The 18,805-nt window shown below is 44.8% G+C and overlaps 1 protein-coding gene and 1 long non-coding RNA gene across 8 annotated transcripts in view; one reads left to right on the forward strand and one right to left on the reverse strand.

Annotated features, from left to right (window-relative positions):
- Positions 1 to 18,805, reverse strand: part of LOC147017098 (copine-4-like) — a 186,069-nt gene that overhangs the window by 149,026 nt on the left and 18,238 nt on the right. For all 4 annotated transcript variants that reach the window (XR_015049342.1, XM_085846469.1, XM_085846470.1 and 1 more), the window contains exon 3: positions 7,837 to 7,911. Coding sequence is in view for 3 of the 4 variants with exons in the window: in XM_085846469.1 (XP_085702595.1) it covers positions 7,837 to 7,911 (75 nt within the window). In the remaining variant the exon portion in view is untranslated. The remainder of the gene's footprint in view (positions 1 to 7,836; positions 7,912 to 18,805) is intronic.
- The window catches only part of LOC147017099 (uncharacterized), a 148,662-nt gene that overhangs the window by 111,620 nt on the left and 18,237 nt on the right, over positions 1 to 18,805 (forward strand). For all 4 annotated transcript variants that reach the window (XR_015049346.1, XR_015049344.1, XR_015049343.1 and 1 more), the window contains one exon: positions 467 to 598. This is a non-coding gene — a long non-coding RNA (uncharacterized LOC147017099). The remainder of the gene's footprint in view (positions 1 to 466; positions 599 to 18,805) is intronic.

Here is an 18,805-nt window from a genome sequence, read left to right on the forward strand (position 1 = left end):
AAATCCACTAATCCTCTAGAAATAAACAGAAAAACACAGGATAAGGCAGCCTTTAGGTTTCCAACGTAACAAGTCAAGAGTCAAAAAGTAAAAGTAAGACATATCAATTGATTGTACAAAATCAAAGCAATGCATTCAAAACATGAACAGCTTTTGAGTTAGAAAATTTCAAATGAAGTGTTTATCACTCTCAGTGTTGAGAGATGACTTGTGGGTTCAGTGCTTGCAGCATTTATATTTTAGTCCGTATGCAATATTTTATTTCTGAATATAGTGAGAAAACATCATTTCAAATTATTCATAATCTTTCACGTTATTGGAAAAATAATTTGTATGAAATTGTTTGTTGTGTAGTTCTATATTGCGAGTCTGACATTGGTCTTTGGGACGATGTATTTTTGTCCATCTTTCTTGTGTTTTCCCAAAAAATACTGTGAGAGTGTGACAGCATGTAAATGTGTTACAGGCAAGCCATGTGAGTTTTACCCAACACTGCATGGGGGAGAGTGTGAACTCAGTCTTTCATGTGCTGAGCATGAAGGTGAATCTGATATCACAAACTCCTTCGTTCTTTGATAAATTGATGTCCAACCAGCAGGTGTGTTGTCAAAATTTACATTCATTTACAAGGTAAAGGACAAGTAATATACAAATTGGACCAGCACAGCACAAGATACAACAAAACAACATATCACTGTCACTGGCTCTTTTTCCCCTTCCTCCTTGTAACTCCACATGACAACATAAATATATATATATATATATATATATATATATATTTATATATATGCATGTATGTATGTTCCCGAAATACAGCCAAAACGGTACACGATAGCACAAACATTTTAGGGCCACCTTACTTACCATTCTCCTGTGGTGTGAAGTATCAAGTTTCGTTCAAATCGGGCAATGAAAAAAATTATTCAAAAAATCAATTCCAGATTCAGTCAAGTACTCGTCGGGAGAATTTGATCAATGCAAACAACCTCAGCGGTATAGTTTGCTGGAGCTATCTTGTTTTTTTTCTTGAAATGATTTATTTTAAAATCTCAAACATTTCATATAGACAAAGAACGATTTATTTTTAAGCATAAAATAAATATCGTCATTTTGATCTCATATTTCCGTGTTCATTAATAAATAAAATTTTGGTTAGAAGATTACACACAACAATTTCTTCAACTTTCTTTTCTCCATTTTTTTCACATTGATATGCAATATCCTTTCGTTCAAATCAGACAACGAAAAAATTATTAAAAAATCAATTGTCGATTCAGTCAAGTACTCTTCGGGAGTATTTGATCAATGCAAGCAACCTCAGTGGTATAATTTGCTGGAGCTATCTTTTTCTTTTTTATACCTCCGCACCAAGGGTGCCGGAGGCATTATGTTTCCGGGTTGTCTGTCCGTCCGTCCGTCCATCCATCCGTTCATATTTTCGTTTATGCGATAACTCAAGAAGCAAATTGTAGAATTTCATCACACTTGGTAAAAAGGTAAAGCAAGACAGGGCAATTAAGTGATTAGATTTTGGGCCAGATGTAAATAAAGGTCAAGGGTCAAAGGTCAAGGTGAAACTCTGAAATTTTACTCTTTATGCCCTAACTCAAGAAATATTGGACAGAATTTCATCAAACTTGGTACAAAGGTAAAGTTAGACAGCTCAATTAACTGATTAGATTTTGGGCCAGATAGGATAAAGGTGAAGGGTCAATTATGTCAATACTCAAGTGTTTGTGTAGGAGAGCGGAGGCATACCCGTCGACTGCGCACAGTCGAATTACTCTAGTTTTTTTTTTGAAATGATTCTTTTTTTCAACCGCTGTCACAACGGGAACCCAATGGGTTCATGGGTCTAGTCTAATATTTATAAAACTCTCATCTTGTGTGTATATATGTACATATATATGTATGCATTTACGTATGTACGTATGTATGTTCTTGAAATACAGCCAAAACAGTACAGGATAGCACAAAAATTTTAGGGCCACATTACTCACCATTCTCCTGCAGTGTGCTGTATCAAGTTTAGTTCAAATTGGGAAAGGAAAAAAATTATTAAAAAATCAATTCCCAATTCAGTGAAGTACTCTTCGGGATTATTTGATCAATGCAAACAGCTTCAGTGGTATAGTTCGCTGGAGCTATCTTTTTTTTCTTGAAATGATTTTTTTCCTCAACTGCTGTCACAACGGGAACTCAAGGGGTTCACCGGTCGTCTGGTAAATAATAAAATGATTCGTTTTTAAATGTTTCTTCAACCGTTTCATTGGAGTGCTTGCTTAGAGTGCTCCACAAGCTTTGATCTCAACAAGCTTCCATGGTGATAACGCGGCGTGGTTCCCATGGGGTTACCTCCGGAGTTAGGAAGGCAAAATAAATTGGATGACTACGATGAGTAAAAAATATTTTCTGTTGTTTCAAAGCAATAAATCGCCACATCACGGCAGGATAGCCAAGAGGTACGCACTCAAAGCTGTTCAACGGGATTCAAACTCAGGTTAGATAACTCGCTTTAAGCTGTCTAACCTGGGTTTGGATCCCGACCCGGCAGGGTGATTTATCAGTGTGCGTGATATCTCTCAGATGGACATTAAACTGAATGTCACATCTGCTGGAATTCCCTCTCTTTACCACCTCCTCTCTCTCTCCCTCCTCTCTCTCTCCCACCTCTCTCTCCCACCTCTCTCTCTCCCCCACCTCACTCTCTCCCCCACCTCACTCTCTCCCCCACCTCACTCTCTCCCCCACCTCACTCTCTCCCACCTCTCTCTCCCTCCCCTATACCTCTCTCTACCTCTTTCTCTCTCTCCCACCTCCACTCTCTCCCACCTCTCTCCCCTATCCCTCTGTACCCCTCTCTCTCTCTACCTCTCTATACTTCTCTCTACCTCTCTCACCCTCTCTCTACCTCTCTCTACCTCTTTCTCTCTCTAACCTCTCTCAACCTCTTTCTCTCTCTCTCTCACCTCTCTCACCTCTCTCACTGCTCTCCCTCTCTCCCTCTCTCCCACCATCCTCACTCTCTCTCCTTTCCCACCCTCCTGTCTCTCCTTACTCACCCTCCTCTCTCTCCTTCCCCTCCCTCCTGTCTCTCCTTCCTCACCCTCCTCCCTCTCCTTCCTCATCCTCCTCTCTCTACTTCCCCTCCCTCCTATCTCTCCTTCCTCATCCTCCTCTCTCTACTTCCCCTCCCTCCTGTCTCTCCTTCCTCACCCTCCTGTCTCTCATTCCATTACCTCCTCTCTCTCCCTCCCCCTCTCCCCCCTTAATATTCCTATCAGCGAAGCGATGGGTTGTATTGTTGCGGATTTGGAAAACTATCACACACAACATTCAGGTTCCTATATCTCAGTTATATCGGTAAGTATGTGTTTTATAGATGGCTTCCTTCCCTTGTCTTGTGGGTGAATCAATGTAAATGCACTGTGATTAATTTTAATAGTTATGAGTTTTATCGGGATTCTGCAGAGAATAACAACGACCCTCCCGCACCAAGATTCTTGCAGCATAAACAAGAATGATGGTTAGAACGATGCTGCAAGCTGAGGACGATCATCTCCCGCCCCGAGATTCTCCACGCGCTGAGGAGGGGGAGGGGTCGAGTGTGCCGAGCGCATAAATTGAAAGCCGAGGAGAAGTGAAAGGAAAAGAGGAGAAGCGAAAGGAGAGAGGAGCCAGCAAGCAAGAGGTAAGCGAGAGAGAAGCCAGCCAGTGAGAAGTGAGGAAGGAGCGCTCATATTGCTGGAGCGCTCATCGTGTTGGAGCGCTCGTGTTGCGGGAGCACTCATCTCCGAAGGCCTGGACTGGTCTTGCCACTGCCGTTTGGAACGTCTTCTTCCTCCTCCTCCTCTTCCTCCTCCTCCTGAGGATTGAGCTTGAGAGGGACCATCCACCGCTGGAGCCGGAAGGGTTGCATGTCGTCGCCGGAGAGAACGGAGTCGAGGTTTTGGTGGCCGGGACAGGTGCCGAACCTAGTCATCCTGAAGACCGCACGAGGCAGACAGGTCCAAGCTAGACCCTGGTCTTCAGCGCTCCACTATCCTCTGAGCTGAAGGCCGAAATAAAGGCGTCAGCCACCACTTCGTGTGTGTGTGTGTGTGTGTGTGTGTGTGTGTGTGTGTGTGTGTGTGTGTGTGTGTGTGTGTGTGTGTGTGTGTGTGTGTGTGTGTGTGTGTGTGTGTGTGTGTGTGTGTGTGTCCGTGGGCCCGTCCTCTAAGTAGTAAACTGTTAAGTGCTTTTGCCTGTACATACGTGCATTGTCTGATATTCGGTTTAATTCTGCCTCGTATGTGCTCCCCTAATTCCCCTCCATTATTGTTGAATAAATACCCTGATTGTTAAATGTATCAGCTCGTTTTGTGTTTCTTTCATTGGTTCGACATGATGCGTGTTTGAGGATTAGTGTCAGTAAGCTGTTCATTTGGTCCGGCCCGACTTTGGTAATTCCTCTCGGTTACACCGGATCCGAGCCGGCGATAGCGACTCGATTCGGACAAAGTTGGCTGAGGGTTAATTTCCCCGGAAGTTTGGATCACGTGGGTATTTCGGTAAATTTAAATTGGCAATCGACCCTACCCCACATGATCTATCTATTGGCGAGTTCGGTCTGATAGAGGACCCATCGGCTCCGGAGTTATCCGAGGGATGACCTATACATTCCGGGCGGTCGGTCGAGCCGACTCCGCAGCTCCATCTGGTGGTCGTGCTCGCGGCTGATACCCGGCCCTGCAACAGTATTTCCTAGGATATAATAAGTAATTCCTTCCTCATCAAATCATAAGTGTCCAAGTGTCCAGCTTTGCAGGATACATGGGTGAGGATAGCAATATGGTTCTGTCTAGTTATCTGTATCTAAATAGGTAGTTCCGGTGTATTTATAATTTTAAACTGAGGGGTGCTCCTACAAATTTGTGTGTTGTGTAGCTGTGAGACACTGTAGGAATCCTGCTAGTGTGTACCAGAGCTGGAAGCTGTTTGTAAGGAGCTATGAGATGAAGTTTGAAGACCATCGAGGGTTGATCTAACTTCTTGGGGAAGTTGATGTATTACAAGCACTCAAGCACCATGTGGTGATACCATTGTGCTCTGCCTTTCAACCTCTGAGCACAGCCCTGAGTACTTTTGGCTCCAGAAGTGAAACTATTGCTCCCATTCAGCACTCTGTAACCCCAAATTATTTGCATCACATGTCATTACTGCTGTACCTTGATTGTTTCATTTCGACACGAAATGCTGAGTTGAATACCTCAACAAGATTAGTCAGTTAACCAGCTTCGGTGGCGGTCTAGTTATCGCGTTCACTCCGAGTCTGGGCGGTCACAGGTTCAAGCCCTGGCTGAGTTATACCTAAGACTTTAAAAATGGTATGTGCTGCTTCCTTGCTTGAAGCTCTGTTTACTCGTTGCTCTGGCACTACACCAGAAGACAGTTGTGTATGGAATAAAAATGCAAGAAAACTGCAAGTAGTGACAGAGCATTAAACCATAAGCATAATGCCAACCCAGCAGCCAACTTTAGAGGACAGCTTGGAGATATGATATGCACAAGAGAGGTGATGGCTCACAGGGTGGCCCCTGTGAGCCATCACCTCTCTTGTACCTCACTGTACATGGTACAAACTGTACCTTGTTTGACTTCTGGAGCCAAACTGTCCAGAAGTTTGGTCTGGTCACACAGTTTGGTCTCACAGAGTCAATAAAAGGTACCTCTCCCATCAGAAGAAATTGGGGGACTTGTTTGCCTGTTATTAGAATGGGCAAAGCAGAATATGGGTCTTTCATTGCACTGAAATCGGTACACACATGTAAACACACACACACACACACACACACACCATTGAAAAAAAAACACCTTGAGGGGGAGTAATGCTTACATACAACCTGATGATCCCATCCAGTGTGAACATAGACAACAAAGCATTACGACCGGATGTAGTACTCAGGTACAAAAAAGAAAAGACGGCATTTCTATTTGGTGCTGAAAGTGCCGAAATTGCACCAATGATAGTTGGGAGCAATGAAAATGATAAAGCAGAACCTCAAGGAGATGTTAAAAACTATCCCTTGGAATATTACCACAAACAAACTGCAGTTGGAGGCTGTACAGTGCTCAGGAATGATCCTGAAAAGAGCCCTCAGAACAAAACTTTGAGAGTAAGAAAACGAATTGGACAAATTAACACTTTTTAGAAGTCGGAACTAGTTCTAAGTTCGATTCTGGAGCTTAAATTTTGTAATTCTGCTTAGTTTAAGAGATTCTTGCGATCATTACATGTGCGGAAATAAAATAAAGCCACGAATGCTGCCGTATATGGGAATTTATAAGTATTGCAATGTACTCAGTGATTCCTAGCTATGATGAACAGGCATTCGATAATATGAGTGAGGAAAGTGAAAAAAAAAAACTTTATCATGAAGAAATCATTGTGGCCTGTTGCAAGTCAAGGCATGGTTGAACAGACCAAAAAACATGACGGCTTCAGACCCCAGCGAGGTTACCTAGGATATGCCTTAAGACCCCATTGAGAGCAGTGATCGAGGATGCGCCTGATGAAGGATACATTAAATAAGACAGTTAATTATCTTCAAAAGGGGTGTTTTAATTAACCCAAACACCCAATTTTCACTCCTGCACTTCCTTGGAGTTTTCTTAGTGTGAATGCAAAGTTTGAGGCTGCTGAGTTTCATGTTTTTGGAGTTATGGAGGAGACACATTGACATACACACATTTATTAGTTTAGAAAACATGAAAGAGGGTACAGTCGGTTGGGATAGAAGGAGGGTGGAGGGAAAAGTGGAGAAAATAGAAACTGATGGTATAAGGAGAAAATACAAATAAACATGATCGTGCACAAAGACGGGAAGACGGGTAGGCTTCAGGGAAACCCGATATGACAAGACCGAGAAATACTCACCAAATTAGCACAAGTTTTGAAACAAAACCAAACTAGGAACACACAGTAAACATGGAGGCAACAAAATAACAGTCAAAACGCGACAAACGACCAGAAGCTTATCTTTGAGTAAGTCGGCAGAAACCCCTGGAGAGAACCAACCAGCACTCAAAACCGGAACCAGAAGTGACAATGAGGCAAATACTATTTTAAAGTTGATTAATCCTTTCCATTTACAGAAAATTGTCGATAAATGTATATTATGTTTCAGAATAATCAAGACCGAATTTTGAAGCAATAACTTTTTTTTTTAATAAAGGACTACATTTGCTGGGAAGATATTTGTTGAAGTTACAAAAACATCAAAACAAGCTTGCTTGCTAAGATTGAAAAGAAAATTAATCTTGCATTTTGGACCTTGTTCTTCCCTCATTGTGGATTGGTTGTGGTAAATGGGCATCGAGGCGCAACAAAATTCCTCATCCAGCCCTGACCTTACCTTACTTTACCTCCAATGACTGTTCACCAAACTTTGAGAAACTTCGAGGGTGAAGCAATTTTCAAAACAAGCTATCTGCCCTTGCAAATGTCAATTTTCTGTATATCAATTCTATATCTTTTTAAAGTGCTATTTGTTTAAAAATGAAGAGGAAGCATCAAGTGCAGTGGAAAATATATTGACACTCATAAAATATTTTTATTTTGTTAAAGCGCTTTGATAAGTTTCAATATATTTTTTATAAAGTACGGTATTACAATTACGTAATAAAACAACAATCATTGATGTACATCTTTATTTATCCTCTTGCTAACAATTCTTCATTATACTTAATGAATATTCGATCCTCATAAGCTATGCAGCTATATAGAGGTAGTTTAGCATTGTGTGCTTTCGAACATAAATGTGATACTATGTTGTAAATGATAATGCGAACACTCACAGTGATACTGGACTTTCCAGCATGCTTTCCGTGCTTCAGAAAAAGAGCTTTAGTAATTTTCTTGTGAGACACAATCTGAAAGGTAATAAAAGACAAAAATTATCCAAACATACCACCCATAACACTTATTTTGCCTTCACCCTAATAATTACAAAGAACTGTCAGTTTATTCACTCGTTCGAAAGGAACAGCTTACTCATTGTGGCAAATTAGAGCTGTGGTTCAGTTTCTCTTTATAAAATTAATGTATGCTTTATACGTATCTTTAGCTTCATAAATTGAGCTGTACAGATTCTTTCAAAATACAATCCAGAGGTTTTCCGCATTCCACAATTGTGGATACTTATAGATTTGAGCTTTGACGTCTTGTCAAATTTATATCCAAGGAAGTTGCCAGCTCCAAATAAATCCGATGTTGCATACAATGGTGTGCCTTCTTATTCGGCAGTTGCCAAATGGGTGGCTGATTTTAAACATGGATGCTAGTCCGAACAACACAACCCCAGAACAACAAGGATGGCAGATGCAACTGACGCGTAAATTGTTGCCCAAGTCAAGTTATTCTTACAGACGCGGTGTCTGGGTTTGTCACGAGGGAGCTCCTTGGACCTTTACCCGACCTGTGGGCCCTGAGGCAGCTGGCCACAGATAACTCTGCAGTCCAATATTCCCTGCAGTCCACAGATAACTTGCGAGGCAACCATGACCACAGATTAGAACCACTGAGCCTCGTAGGGTTTTCGCTCCTTCATTACATGTTACCTTACCATTGGCACAGCAACCCTAATTCGGTGTCATGCACTCAACAGCCACCCATTTAGTTATCATATATGGCCAAGCGAACCGTGGATGGTGGTTATCTAATCGCGGAGGCAATCAGTGGGGCAAAACTTCCCATCTAACTAAACTTACACACAATGTCAAAACGTTTGGACGGTTTCGGATGAAACTTGGTGGACAGGTTTGGTGTGTGACACGGAAGAATAGATTTGATTTTGGTGAAGATCCGAATCCAGATCCAGATAAAATAATATTTGAATTTTTAAAGTGATTCTTCACCATTGAGAGAAAGGGCCAAAAATGATATATAGCATAATATTTCAAAAATTTAAAGGGCCCAATATGTTCTACTTGATCAGGCATTGCATGGCGGAGGTATGCACTCCACTGAGTGCACTTTTAGTTCAATCTGCAATGACAGCAATTTATGTTAGCAATCATGAGCATGTATTTACAATGGATGGACAGAAATCACAATGAAAAGGCACAAGAGAACAGTAATTATTCTGAATGCTTATGGAGCCCACTTATAAATTCTTATTTATACTCGACACAGCACATGACCATCAATAATTTTGGGAAAATGTATAGAGGAAGAAGAGAGTAGATAGGTGAGAGGGTGAGGGGTGAGGAGAGAGGGTGAGGGGGTGAGGTGAGAGGGGGTGAGGGAGGATGAGGGGAGAGGAAAGGTGAGGAAGGGTGAGGGGGGAGGGAGGGGAGGGGGAGGGGAGGGTGAGGGAAAAGGGAGGGTGAGGGGGAGGGAGGGTGAGGGGAGAGGGAGGGTGAGGGGAGAGGTATGGGAGGGTGAGGGGAGAGGGAGGGGAGGGTGAGGGAGGTAGAGGGAGGGAGAGGGAGGGAGGGGAGGGGAGGAGGGGGAGCATGAGGGGAGGGAAGGGAGGGGGTAGTGAGGGGCTATGGAAAGGGGTGGGCAAGAGAAGGCAGCATGAGGGGAGGACAACTGAAGGCAGTGTGGGTGGGAGGGCAGGGAATGGCAAGGGAAGGCAGCATGTGGGAAGGGTCTGTCCCGACATAACCACCGTCCAGATATAACCACCGTCCAGATAAGTCAAGGAAAGGCAACATTAGGGGAGGGCGGTGCAATTCGTGTCCTGGTTTAAGTAATTAAAGCAGTGTGTGGTGAGGGTCCGTCCAGACATAACCACTCTCCGGACACACCCGGATGACAGGTATAGTAAGAGCGGGAGGAGAAAAAGAGGGGGGAGAGAGAGAGAGAGGGGTAGAAGAGTGAGGAGGTAGGGAGACCGAGGTGGGGTGGGGGAGGAAGGAAGCAGTTGGGGGTAAGGAGGGGTGGGGGAAGGGAAGGCAGAGTGAAGGGAGGGCAAAGGTAAGGCAGTGTGAGGGGAGGGTCTGTCCAGACATAACCACCATCTGGACACATCAAGAAATAACCACTGTCCAGACAACTCTGGAGATAACCTCTGTCCAGATACATGCAGAGATAACCACCATTCGTATATGTGCGGAGACAGAAAGGGAGAGGTGTGGGAGGATGCTGCACTGTATTAGGAGGAGGTGGAGTGAGGATGGGACAAAGAGATGGAGAGATGGGATAGTGGGGGTAGAGGCAATAGGAGAGTAACCAGATAATATGTTATACTTTATGAACAACACACACACACGCAATTGTCATGTGACAGATGGAAAAAAATTTGGCTCTGTAATTGAGAAAACATGTTAATATGGTGAACGGCTCAGAAATTGGGTGTTATCAAATGTATTTTGCTTTGAAACTCACAAAGAGAAACCTTTTAGCCTTTGTAAAGCATTGCACCAAGTCATAAAATAACCAATTGCTTGAGAAACAATCAGGAGGACAAAGGAAAGTGTAAACTCTCATATGCTGCTGAGGGTAAAAATGAAAACCTCCAAGATACAGAATGAAACTTTGCCACCACGGTGCCCACGCAACCAAGCATGCAAGCATACACACACACACACACACACACACACACACACACACACACACACACACACACACACACACACACACCAGCAGAGAGTCCCTAAATTACAGATCCAAAAATACCCATATATGTACCTCTACCACGTAGCAACTGCCCACTGTATATCCCAATCGGGACAGAACTGCAATGCCATCGACTGGAGAACACTTGGCAATTGGCTTAAGCACTCAAGCAAGCACTCCAATTAAATAATTAATAAGGATGGCTGGCTTGGCAAGCGATGGTGAATGTCTAAACTATATTAATTATTGAGCTTAAAGTTTGCAATTCGGCCGAGTTTAAGAGATTCTCGAGGCTATGGCATGAGCGGAAATTAAATAAAGCCATGAATGCTGGTGTCTCCAGGTGTTTATAAGCATTGCAATGTATCCAGCAATTTGTAGCGATGGTGAACAGGACTTCGATAATCAGGTCAGGTCAGGTATGGGAGCGTGCGCTGGAGCAGTGCGTCGCTGCGTCAAATTTCCGCCGGTACTTCAGGGGCCTCCATCTGGCCAGGCCCCTGGCAAATGCCTGACCCATCCCCATCTCCTTGAGATGCTGATCAACCTGCTGCAACCATGAGGCACGTGGTTGGCCCCTTGGCCTCCTCTACTCACGATGCTCTCTCGCCGAGAGAATGTGGTGAGCAGGATCAGCGTCAGGAAAACGAGCCACATGTCCATACAGCCGCAGCTGATGCTCAGGGACTATGCAGGTAGCAAATCTCAATTGAGTCTCTCTCAGCAACCGCTCGTTGGACACAAATTCTGACCAGCGGTAACCAAGGATTCTCCAAAGAGACCTGGTACCAAAGGAATTAAGTCCATGTCTCAGATCACAGGTCAGAGTACAAGTCTCACATCCATAGAGCAAGATTGAAGCACCAAGAACCTGAAGGCTCGGACTTTCATCCTCCGGCACAAGTACCTGCAGTGCCATACTCCATGTTCCAGTGAATCCATGACTCCACAGGCCCGATCCAGATGTCTGTTGACCTCTGGCTCACAGCCAACAGAGACATCAATATCACTGCCAAGGAAAGTGAAACTCTCCGTGACCTCAACATCCTCGAAACAAACAGGTACAGACAGGATGGCAGCATCCAATATATCATTGAAAGCCTGGATCTTAGTTTTGACCCAGGAAACCCATAACCCCAGTGGCTCTGACTCCTCATTCAGCACTACGTAGTCCCCAAAAGAATTGATGGAGTCTCCGCAAAATCAAGGTCAGAGATCTTGACATTCCCAAACGATGCATCGCAGCTTGATCTCTCCAACATCCTCCCTAGAATCCAGTCCATACAAGTGCTGAAAAGTGTGGGGGCAGTACACACCCATGAAAAACTCCAGTAACAACTCGAAATAAGTCAGAGATGGTATCGCCAAATCTCACAGCACTCTCCGTACCAGAGTATAGTTCAGACATAAGATTGATCTGTTTTGGTGGCACCCTATGAAGACCAAGAATCCTGAGGGCATCCCGAGTCACTGAATCAAACACTTTACAGAGATCAACATAGGCTGCAAGTAGCCCCTGCTGAAACTCTCGTCTGCATCTGGTGAGGACCCAAAGAGCAAGGATACAGTCAATCATTGCTTTAACCTTATTGAATCCCATTCTGCTTCATCCTTATTGAATTCTGCTTATCCTTAATAGTACACCCGACCCCTTTGTTCAACGACTTTTGTCTCGTTCTGTCTTTAGCTTTATACCTCACTGTAAATCTGGCATCTAGGCTTGTGGAAGAGTGAGGTGACAGAGCATTAAAAGACAATGTACAGTGGGTAAAATTAAGGGAATAAATGAGCAATATAAAAGAGATGAGGGGAGGAAACACAGTAACCTAATGAAACGAAGAGGCATAGGTTAGGTGGAGTAAATGAGAGTATGAATGCCAGGGAGGGGGGATGACATGAGATGGCAGTGCACCACTTGCTTAAAGCCCCCAAAGGAAGAGTGCAATGGAGAGGAATGGAAATGTACATGGACAGGTCTTTGGGAGAGATTTTGAGAGCCTGGATTTTACGAATTATCCATGAGGAGTTATCGAAGGAACACATGTTCTGGAAGAACTGAGGAGGGTCGGAAGGGTGAGAGCCAGAAGGAGCTAAACTGGAGCTGGTACAAAAAAAACTGGTAAACTGGAGCTGGTGGTAAAAACGATAAAGGCCACTGACCTTCAATTTCTTAAAATCCTTTTCGATGTTTGTCGATTATGTGTGCATGTGGACTAAAACAGATGAGTCTAAGCAAGAGAAGCTCAGCAAGAATGAAGGCTGAGCACACTTTTATTCTTTGGTTTAGCAGACGTTTTTGTAAACGCTTTCCAGTATATCCTTAAATCAGGAACGTGCAAGCCTGGTTAAAGTGGTTTTACTCTAACTTGTATTCATTGTGTGTATGTAAAGATAAATACACGTATTGTATTTATAGTATACTAGCGTGGAATGGTTCGCTACGCTTGCATCTCAACATGTCGTTACAGAAATTTATGTTACACATTTGCTGTGTTGTCATGATTTACACCAATCATAATATTGTACAAACATTTCTTTTGTCCAAATATATTTGTGATATTATATTTATTTGTGAAAAAGGTCCAAGTACTCTAAACTCTAAAGCTCCTAAATGGTCAAGGGTCAAAGCTGTCTAATCTGTCTGAATGGTGCAAGGGTTCTGAATGGTTTTCAGGTCTAAGGGGTCGAAAGGGACTTGATGGGCTATGAAGATCTAAAGGGTATAAAAGGTCTAAAGGGTGAAAAATGTAAATGTGTCAAGTGTCAAAATGGCCTAAAAGGTAAATGGGGTCTTCGGGGTATTAAAGGTAAAAGGAGGCTCAATTTGTCCTCAAGGGTTTTTATGGGTATTTTGATTCCTCGGGGTCTTTTGGTTCCTATGGGTCTTTAGGAGTCTTGGGGGTCTTAAATGTTTGAAAGGGTCTCAGCAGTCTAAAGCGTCGAAATGTACATTCCAATAGTACGTGAAATGAAAGCGAGAGAAGAACCTTCAGAGTTTAGGCTTTATTCCATTTGATTGGAGCCGCTTCTACGGGCACACCAGGAAATACAGACGCAGCATGGAGTACATAAGCAGTAAGGTACACACGCGCAACTAATCACCGCAAAATAAATCAGTATTATATATCAATCAGTGTTCTCACCATTCAATGAGCACCAAGTGAGCCGGCGACATACAATGGCAATGCCCCAGGGACAAAACCCTACGGCCGAGCCGACCCTCAGCTTTATCTCTTCTGTGCTCGAGCCGGGCATCATGTGATCACACGTCACGACCTTCCATTCACCACATTCTCCCCACCTTTAAAATGTAACTAGAGGCCCAGCTAACGCACCATGATTACTTCAGCGCTACAGGAGTATACATTTCAAGCAACGTGAACTATCTAAACTACAGAAGCATACATGCCAAGCAGTGAGGATTATTTTGAGTTGTAGGAGCATGGTAATGAGCATCGATATATTATGTAACGAGCATATAGGAGCATGAGCATCGAGGATGCCGATAATCCCCTTTACAGATTGAGTCGGCGAGGGGGTATTATTCGCCGGCCTCTCCGGGAGTAGATGGCGGTTTCACTTGAGGGAGGCTTCCGATCCTTTTGGTGAGCCTCGACTCGTGCCGGAGATGACTCCCCGATCGCCCCCGGGTGGAACGCGGTAGCTCCGCCATCTCCCTTCTCGGGTGGAGTCCCTGGGGGAGAAACACCTGGGGAGGGAATGTCAGAGGGAGGTGTGCCAGATGGTGGTGTACCGGCGGGGGGAGTACCTGAGGGAGCCAAATGACGAACCGACACAGTGGTCTCCCTGCCATCCGGGAGCCTGACATGAGCGTATTCTGGATTAGTATTGATGAGCTCGACCCCTTCCACCAGGGGTTCATACTTGCTTTGTCGTACCGGGCGTTTCATGAACACTGTTCCGGGATGGGTTAGCCAGTTGGGCACCGATTGGCCGTCAACATAACGTCGTTGGTGAGTAAACATTCGGTCGTGAGGAGTCGCATTGGTGGACGTGCAGAGCAGAGAGCGTATGGAATTCAGAGCGTCGAGAAGGGTAACCTCCCACCGCTCGGGGCCCAGTCCTCTTGATTTCAACGCCAGAGTTACGGCTTTCCAAATAACTCCATTATAACGTTCCACCTGACCATTACCCTGTGGGTTGTAACCCGTCGTTCGACTAGTTGCTATGCCGTGCTCTAATAGGAACTGTTTTAGCCCGGCCGACATGAAACATGGCCCTCTGTCTGAATGTGTGTACGAAGGTTTCCCAAACATAGCGAAGAGGTCAGACAGACATTTCACGACAGTGCCCGAGGTCATATCCGAGCACGGAAACGCGAAAGGGAACCTTGAATACTCATCAACAACAGTGAATATGTATCTGTTGTCTGTCTCGGTCGGCAGGGGCCCTTTGAAGTCAATATTTAGTCTCTCGAAGGGAGAAGTGGCCTTGATCAGTCTGCCAGGAGCCGCACCATAGAATCTGGGTTTTAGTTCAGCGCAAACAGGGCATGAAGCATTCATTTGTTTAATATCTTCGATAGAATAGGGAAGGTTCTGTCTGCGTACGAAATGTGCCATTCTGGTTACCCCCGGGTGGCAAAGAGACACATGGAGGTCTTGCAAAGCCCGACTGATTGCCGCCGAGCAGTAGACCCGCGAGAAGGTGTCTGCAGCAGGGTTTTCCCTCCCGGGCCGGTAAACAATGTCGTAACAATAGCAAGCTAGGTCTATCCGCCATCTCATAATTTTTTCATTCTTAATTTTCCCGTTATTTTTCCCATCAAACATGAATGCCACGGATCGTTGGTCCGTAACGAGCGTGAAGTGGTTTCCCAGCAAATAATGTCTCCATTTGCGCAGCGCTTCGACGATGGCGTACGCTTCCTTCTCTATCGCTGAGTGTCTCTGCTCGCTTCCAGAGAGAGTTCTCGAGAAGAACGCGACGGGTCTCCCAGACTGATTAAGCGTAGCAGCTATGGCGTGATCTGAAGCGTCGGTCTCCACCACAAAGGGCACCGAGCTATCGATCGATAAAACCACGGAATTACTGATATAGTCTTTGAGGTTGTGGAAAGCTCTCACAACAGCGGCATCTGGTGGAAAGTTTTTGCAATGCACTAGGGGATGTATTTTCTCGGAGTATTGCGAAATCCATCTCGCATAGTAAGCAAACATGCCGATCACCCGGCGCATTGTCTGCAGGTCCTGAGGTGGTGGTAGCTCACGGAGCGGGCGCAATCGTTCAGGATCAGGCTTAATTGTGCCGTCGGCTATTGTGTAGCCGAGAAGGTCAATTGACATTGCCGAGAATACGCATTTCTCATAGTTGAGAGTCAGATTATATTTTCTAGCAATGCTCAAGAATCTGTCCAGATTCATATCATGTTCCCCCTGATCCCTACCGCACACTGTGACATTGTCCACGTAAACAAAAGTGTCTTTGAGGTTTTCATCTGAGATGATGTCGTCCATAACTCGTTGGAAGCAAGCTACTCCATTCGTGACACCGAATGGTATCCTTCTGAACTGGTAGAGGCGCCTCCCTGCCTGGAATGCGGTGTAAGGTTTGTCTTCCTCTCGGATGGGAATTTGATGATAGGCGCTTCGCAAGTCGATGGTGCTGAATACCTTATAATTGGCCACGCATTCGACCATCTCGTCTATGCGCGGCAGGGGGTAGGCATCGAGTTGGGTAAAGCGATTGACCGTTTGGGAATAATCGACAACCATTCGTTTCTTATGGTTCTGACTGCTGGTTACTAACACCTGTGCGCGCCATGGCGAATCGCTCGGTTCTATAATTCCTTCTTCCAGTAATCGCTTGGTTTCTGAAGTGATGAAATTCATGTCAGCAGTGGTATATCGCCGCGATTTGATCGCTATCGGTTTGCAGACCGGCGACAGGTTCGCGAACAGCTGGGGGGACGTCACCTCCGCGGTGGTCAACGCATTTAAAATTAGACGAGGTTTGCTTCCTCCAAAGGGTATTTCGACGCTCGTGTGCTGCTTGAGGACATTATGACCCAGAATTACGTCTGCGCACAAATCACGAAGCACCAGTACCTTTACATCCCGATGCGTGTACCCTTTTACGTCCAATTCAACATTGCAGTACCCTCGTACGCGGGATTGTAGTGAGGTGGCGGCCATGCATACCGTATTGTCTGTCGGGTGGATCTTCCATTTCCTGCCCTTCACTAGCGAGCTGTTGACGAAACTTTCAGAGCTACCGGTATCAATCAGTGCCTCAGCCATATGCCCGTTAATTCGTACGTTGATGATAGCCTTGGATAGATTCCCCGGGGAGGCTGCAGTTAATTTATTTTGCGAGTAGAGAGCCGCAGAAGTGGGTTTATTTCTCCTTAGAGTAGATTAACATACCCTGGCATAATGCCCTTTCTTGTCGCAATTCATGCATGTGGCATCTCTGGCGAGGCATTTTTGACGAGGGTGCCTTTTGTACCCACAAAAGAAGCATTTACCAACTGGAGTAGTTGCTGAGGAGTTTGACGTGGCCTGGGTATCCGGCTCCTCGGGTGTTTCTCCATCTCCTATGTCTGGCTGTGTCTGTGCCAGTGGGGTTCCTTGGGTTCCCATCGTAGCAGCGTTCATTAGCAGCATCGGTGTCCCAAATGACTCAGATTGCTGCTGAGCCGTATCCATCGCTCGAGCCTGATCGACTACCTTGTCAAGAGTGGGTTGCGCTTTCTCTAGTAAGCGTTGCCGTATGTGGGCTGATCTGAGTCCTTGGATGAATGCCTCCCGTGTCGCTTCCTTTCGGTGTTCCTCGGCGCTTACGGCCCGGAAGCTGCCGTCTTTTCCCAGCTGATTCAGAGCTTGCAGGAACTGATCGATTGTCTCCCCGGCTGCTTGCTTGCGTGTGTTGAGAAGATGTCATATGTACACCTCGTTCTTGCGCTTCACGTAGAGCGCCTGCAGCACGTCGATCGCTGCTTCGTAAGTGTCGCACTCCGAGAAGAGCCTGTACACGCTGGGCGAGACATGATTCACGAGAGCGGCAAATTTGTCAGCTCCCTCCTCGGTGATGGTCAGATAGTGTGAGAAGGAACAGAACCAATGCGACCATTTCATTTCTGCGTCAGTCGCGTTTGGGTCTGCGTCGAACCTCTCTGGTTTGTAGATCTTGTCCATCGTTGGTTGAGAGAGCCGAGAAAACCAAATGGAATAAATTGAAATGAAAGCGAGAGAAGAACCTTCAGAGTTTAGGCTTTATTCCATTTGATTGGAGCCGCTTCTACGGGCACACCAGGAAATACAAACGCAGCATGGAGTACAAGCAGTAAGGTACACACGCGCAACTAATCACCGCAAAATAAATCAGTATTATATATCAATCAGTGTTCTCACCATTCAATGAGCACCAAGTGAGCCGGCGACATACAATGGCAATGCCCCAGGGACAAAACCCCGCGGCCGAGCTGACCTTCAGCTTTATCTCTTCTGTGCTCGAGCCGGGCATCATGTGATCACACGTCACGACCTTCCATTCACCACAGTACGTAATTAATGGACATATGTGTGTGAAGTCAGGGTGCAACTGACATTCAAAAAGTATGTTGGTCCGGCAGATATGTGAAAAAATGTGCCTTTAGTGATACAAGCATGAAATTTGGCACACTGCTAGGGCAGTATCTTACAAAGATTTTTGGATATAGGGACATTCCAGATTCTTCCCAGAGCCAAAATAGCGGCCATTTTACAAAATCGCCGATTTTGTGTTGTACAAGGAGGATACATGTGGATACAACTATATTTAAGAAGCATACCAGTGGTTTTATTAAACTAAATATAGATTCTAGCAAATAAGAAATAGCAAATAAAGGTGACAAAGCGTGAATAAACCATTTATTTGGTCATTTTTTTGGTGCATTTTTGCACTTTTGGACGGTTTTCTACAACAAACTCTTCAAAAAACTGTTATCAAGCACCATGGAATGACTGTTGTTCATTTAACTCTCTTGAACTCAGAGAAAGTGCTTCTGTTTGATACTAACATCAACTTACAGAGTCAAAATTATACCGTGGAACCTCTAGATCCAGGTAACAGAGTCTACTATGATGCATGGATACATGTGTACATGTGTACATAATTATCATCTGTGATCTCTCTTGTCCCAGTTCTACTCTCTTGTACACTCCCCACCAAAGTGACATAGAGCTGTGCACTGGAGTGCAG

Source organism: Eptatretus burgeri, chromosome 11 (assembly GCF_056783735.1).
Source record: "Eptatretus burgeri isolate ZD-2024b chromosome 11, Ebu_testis_v1, whole genome shotgun sequence".
Taxonomy (NCBI): domain Eukaryota; kingdom Metazoa; phylum Chordata; class Myxini; order Myxiniformes; family Myxinidae; genus Eptatretus; species Eptatretus burgeri.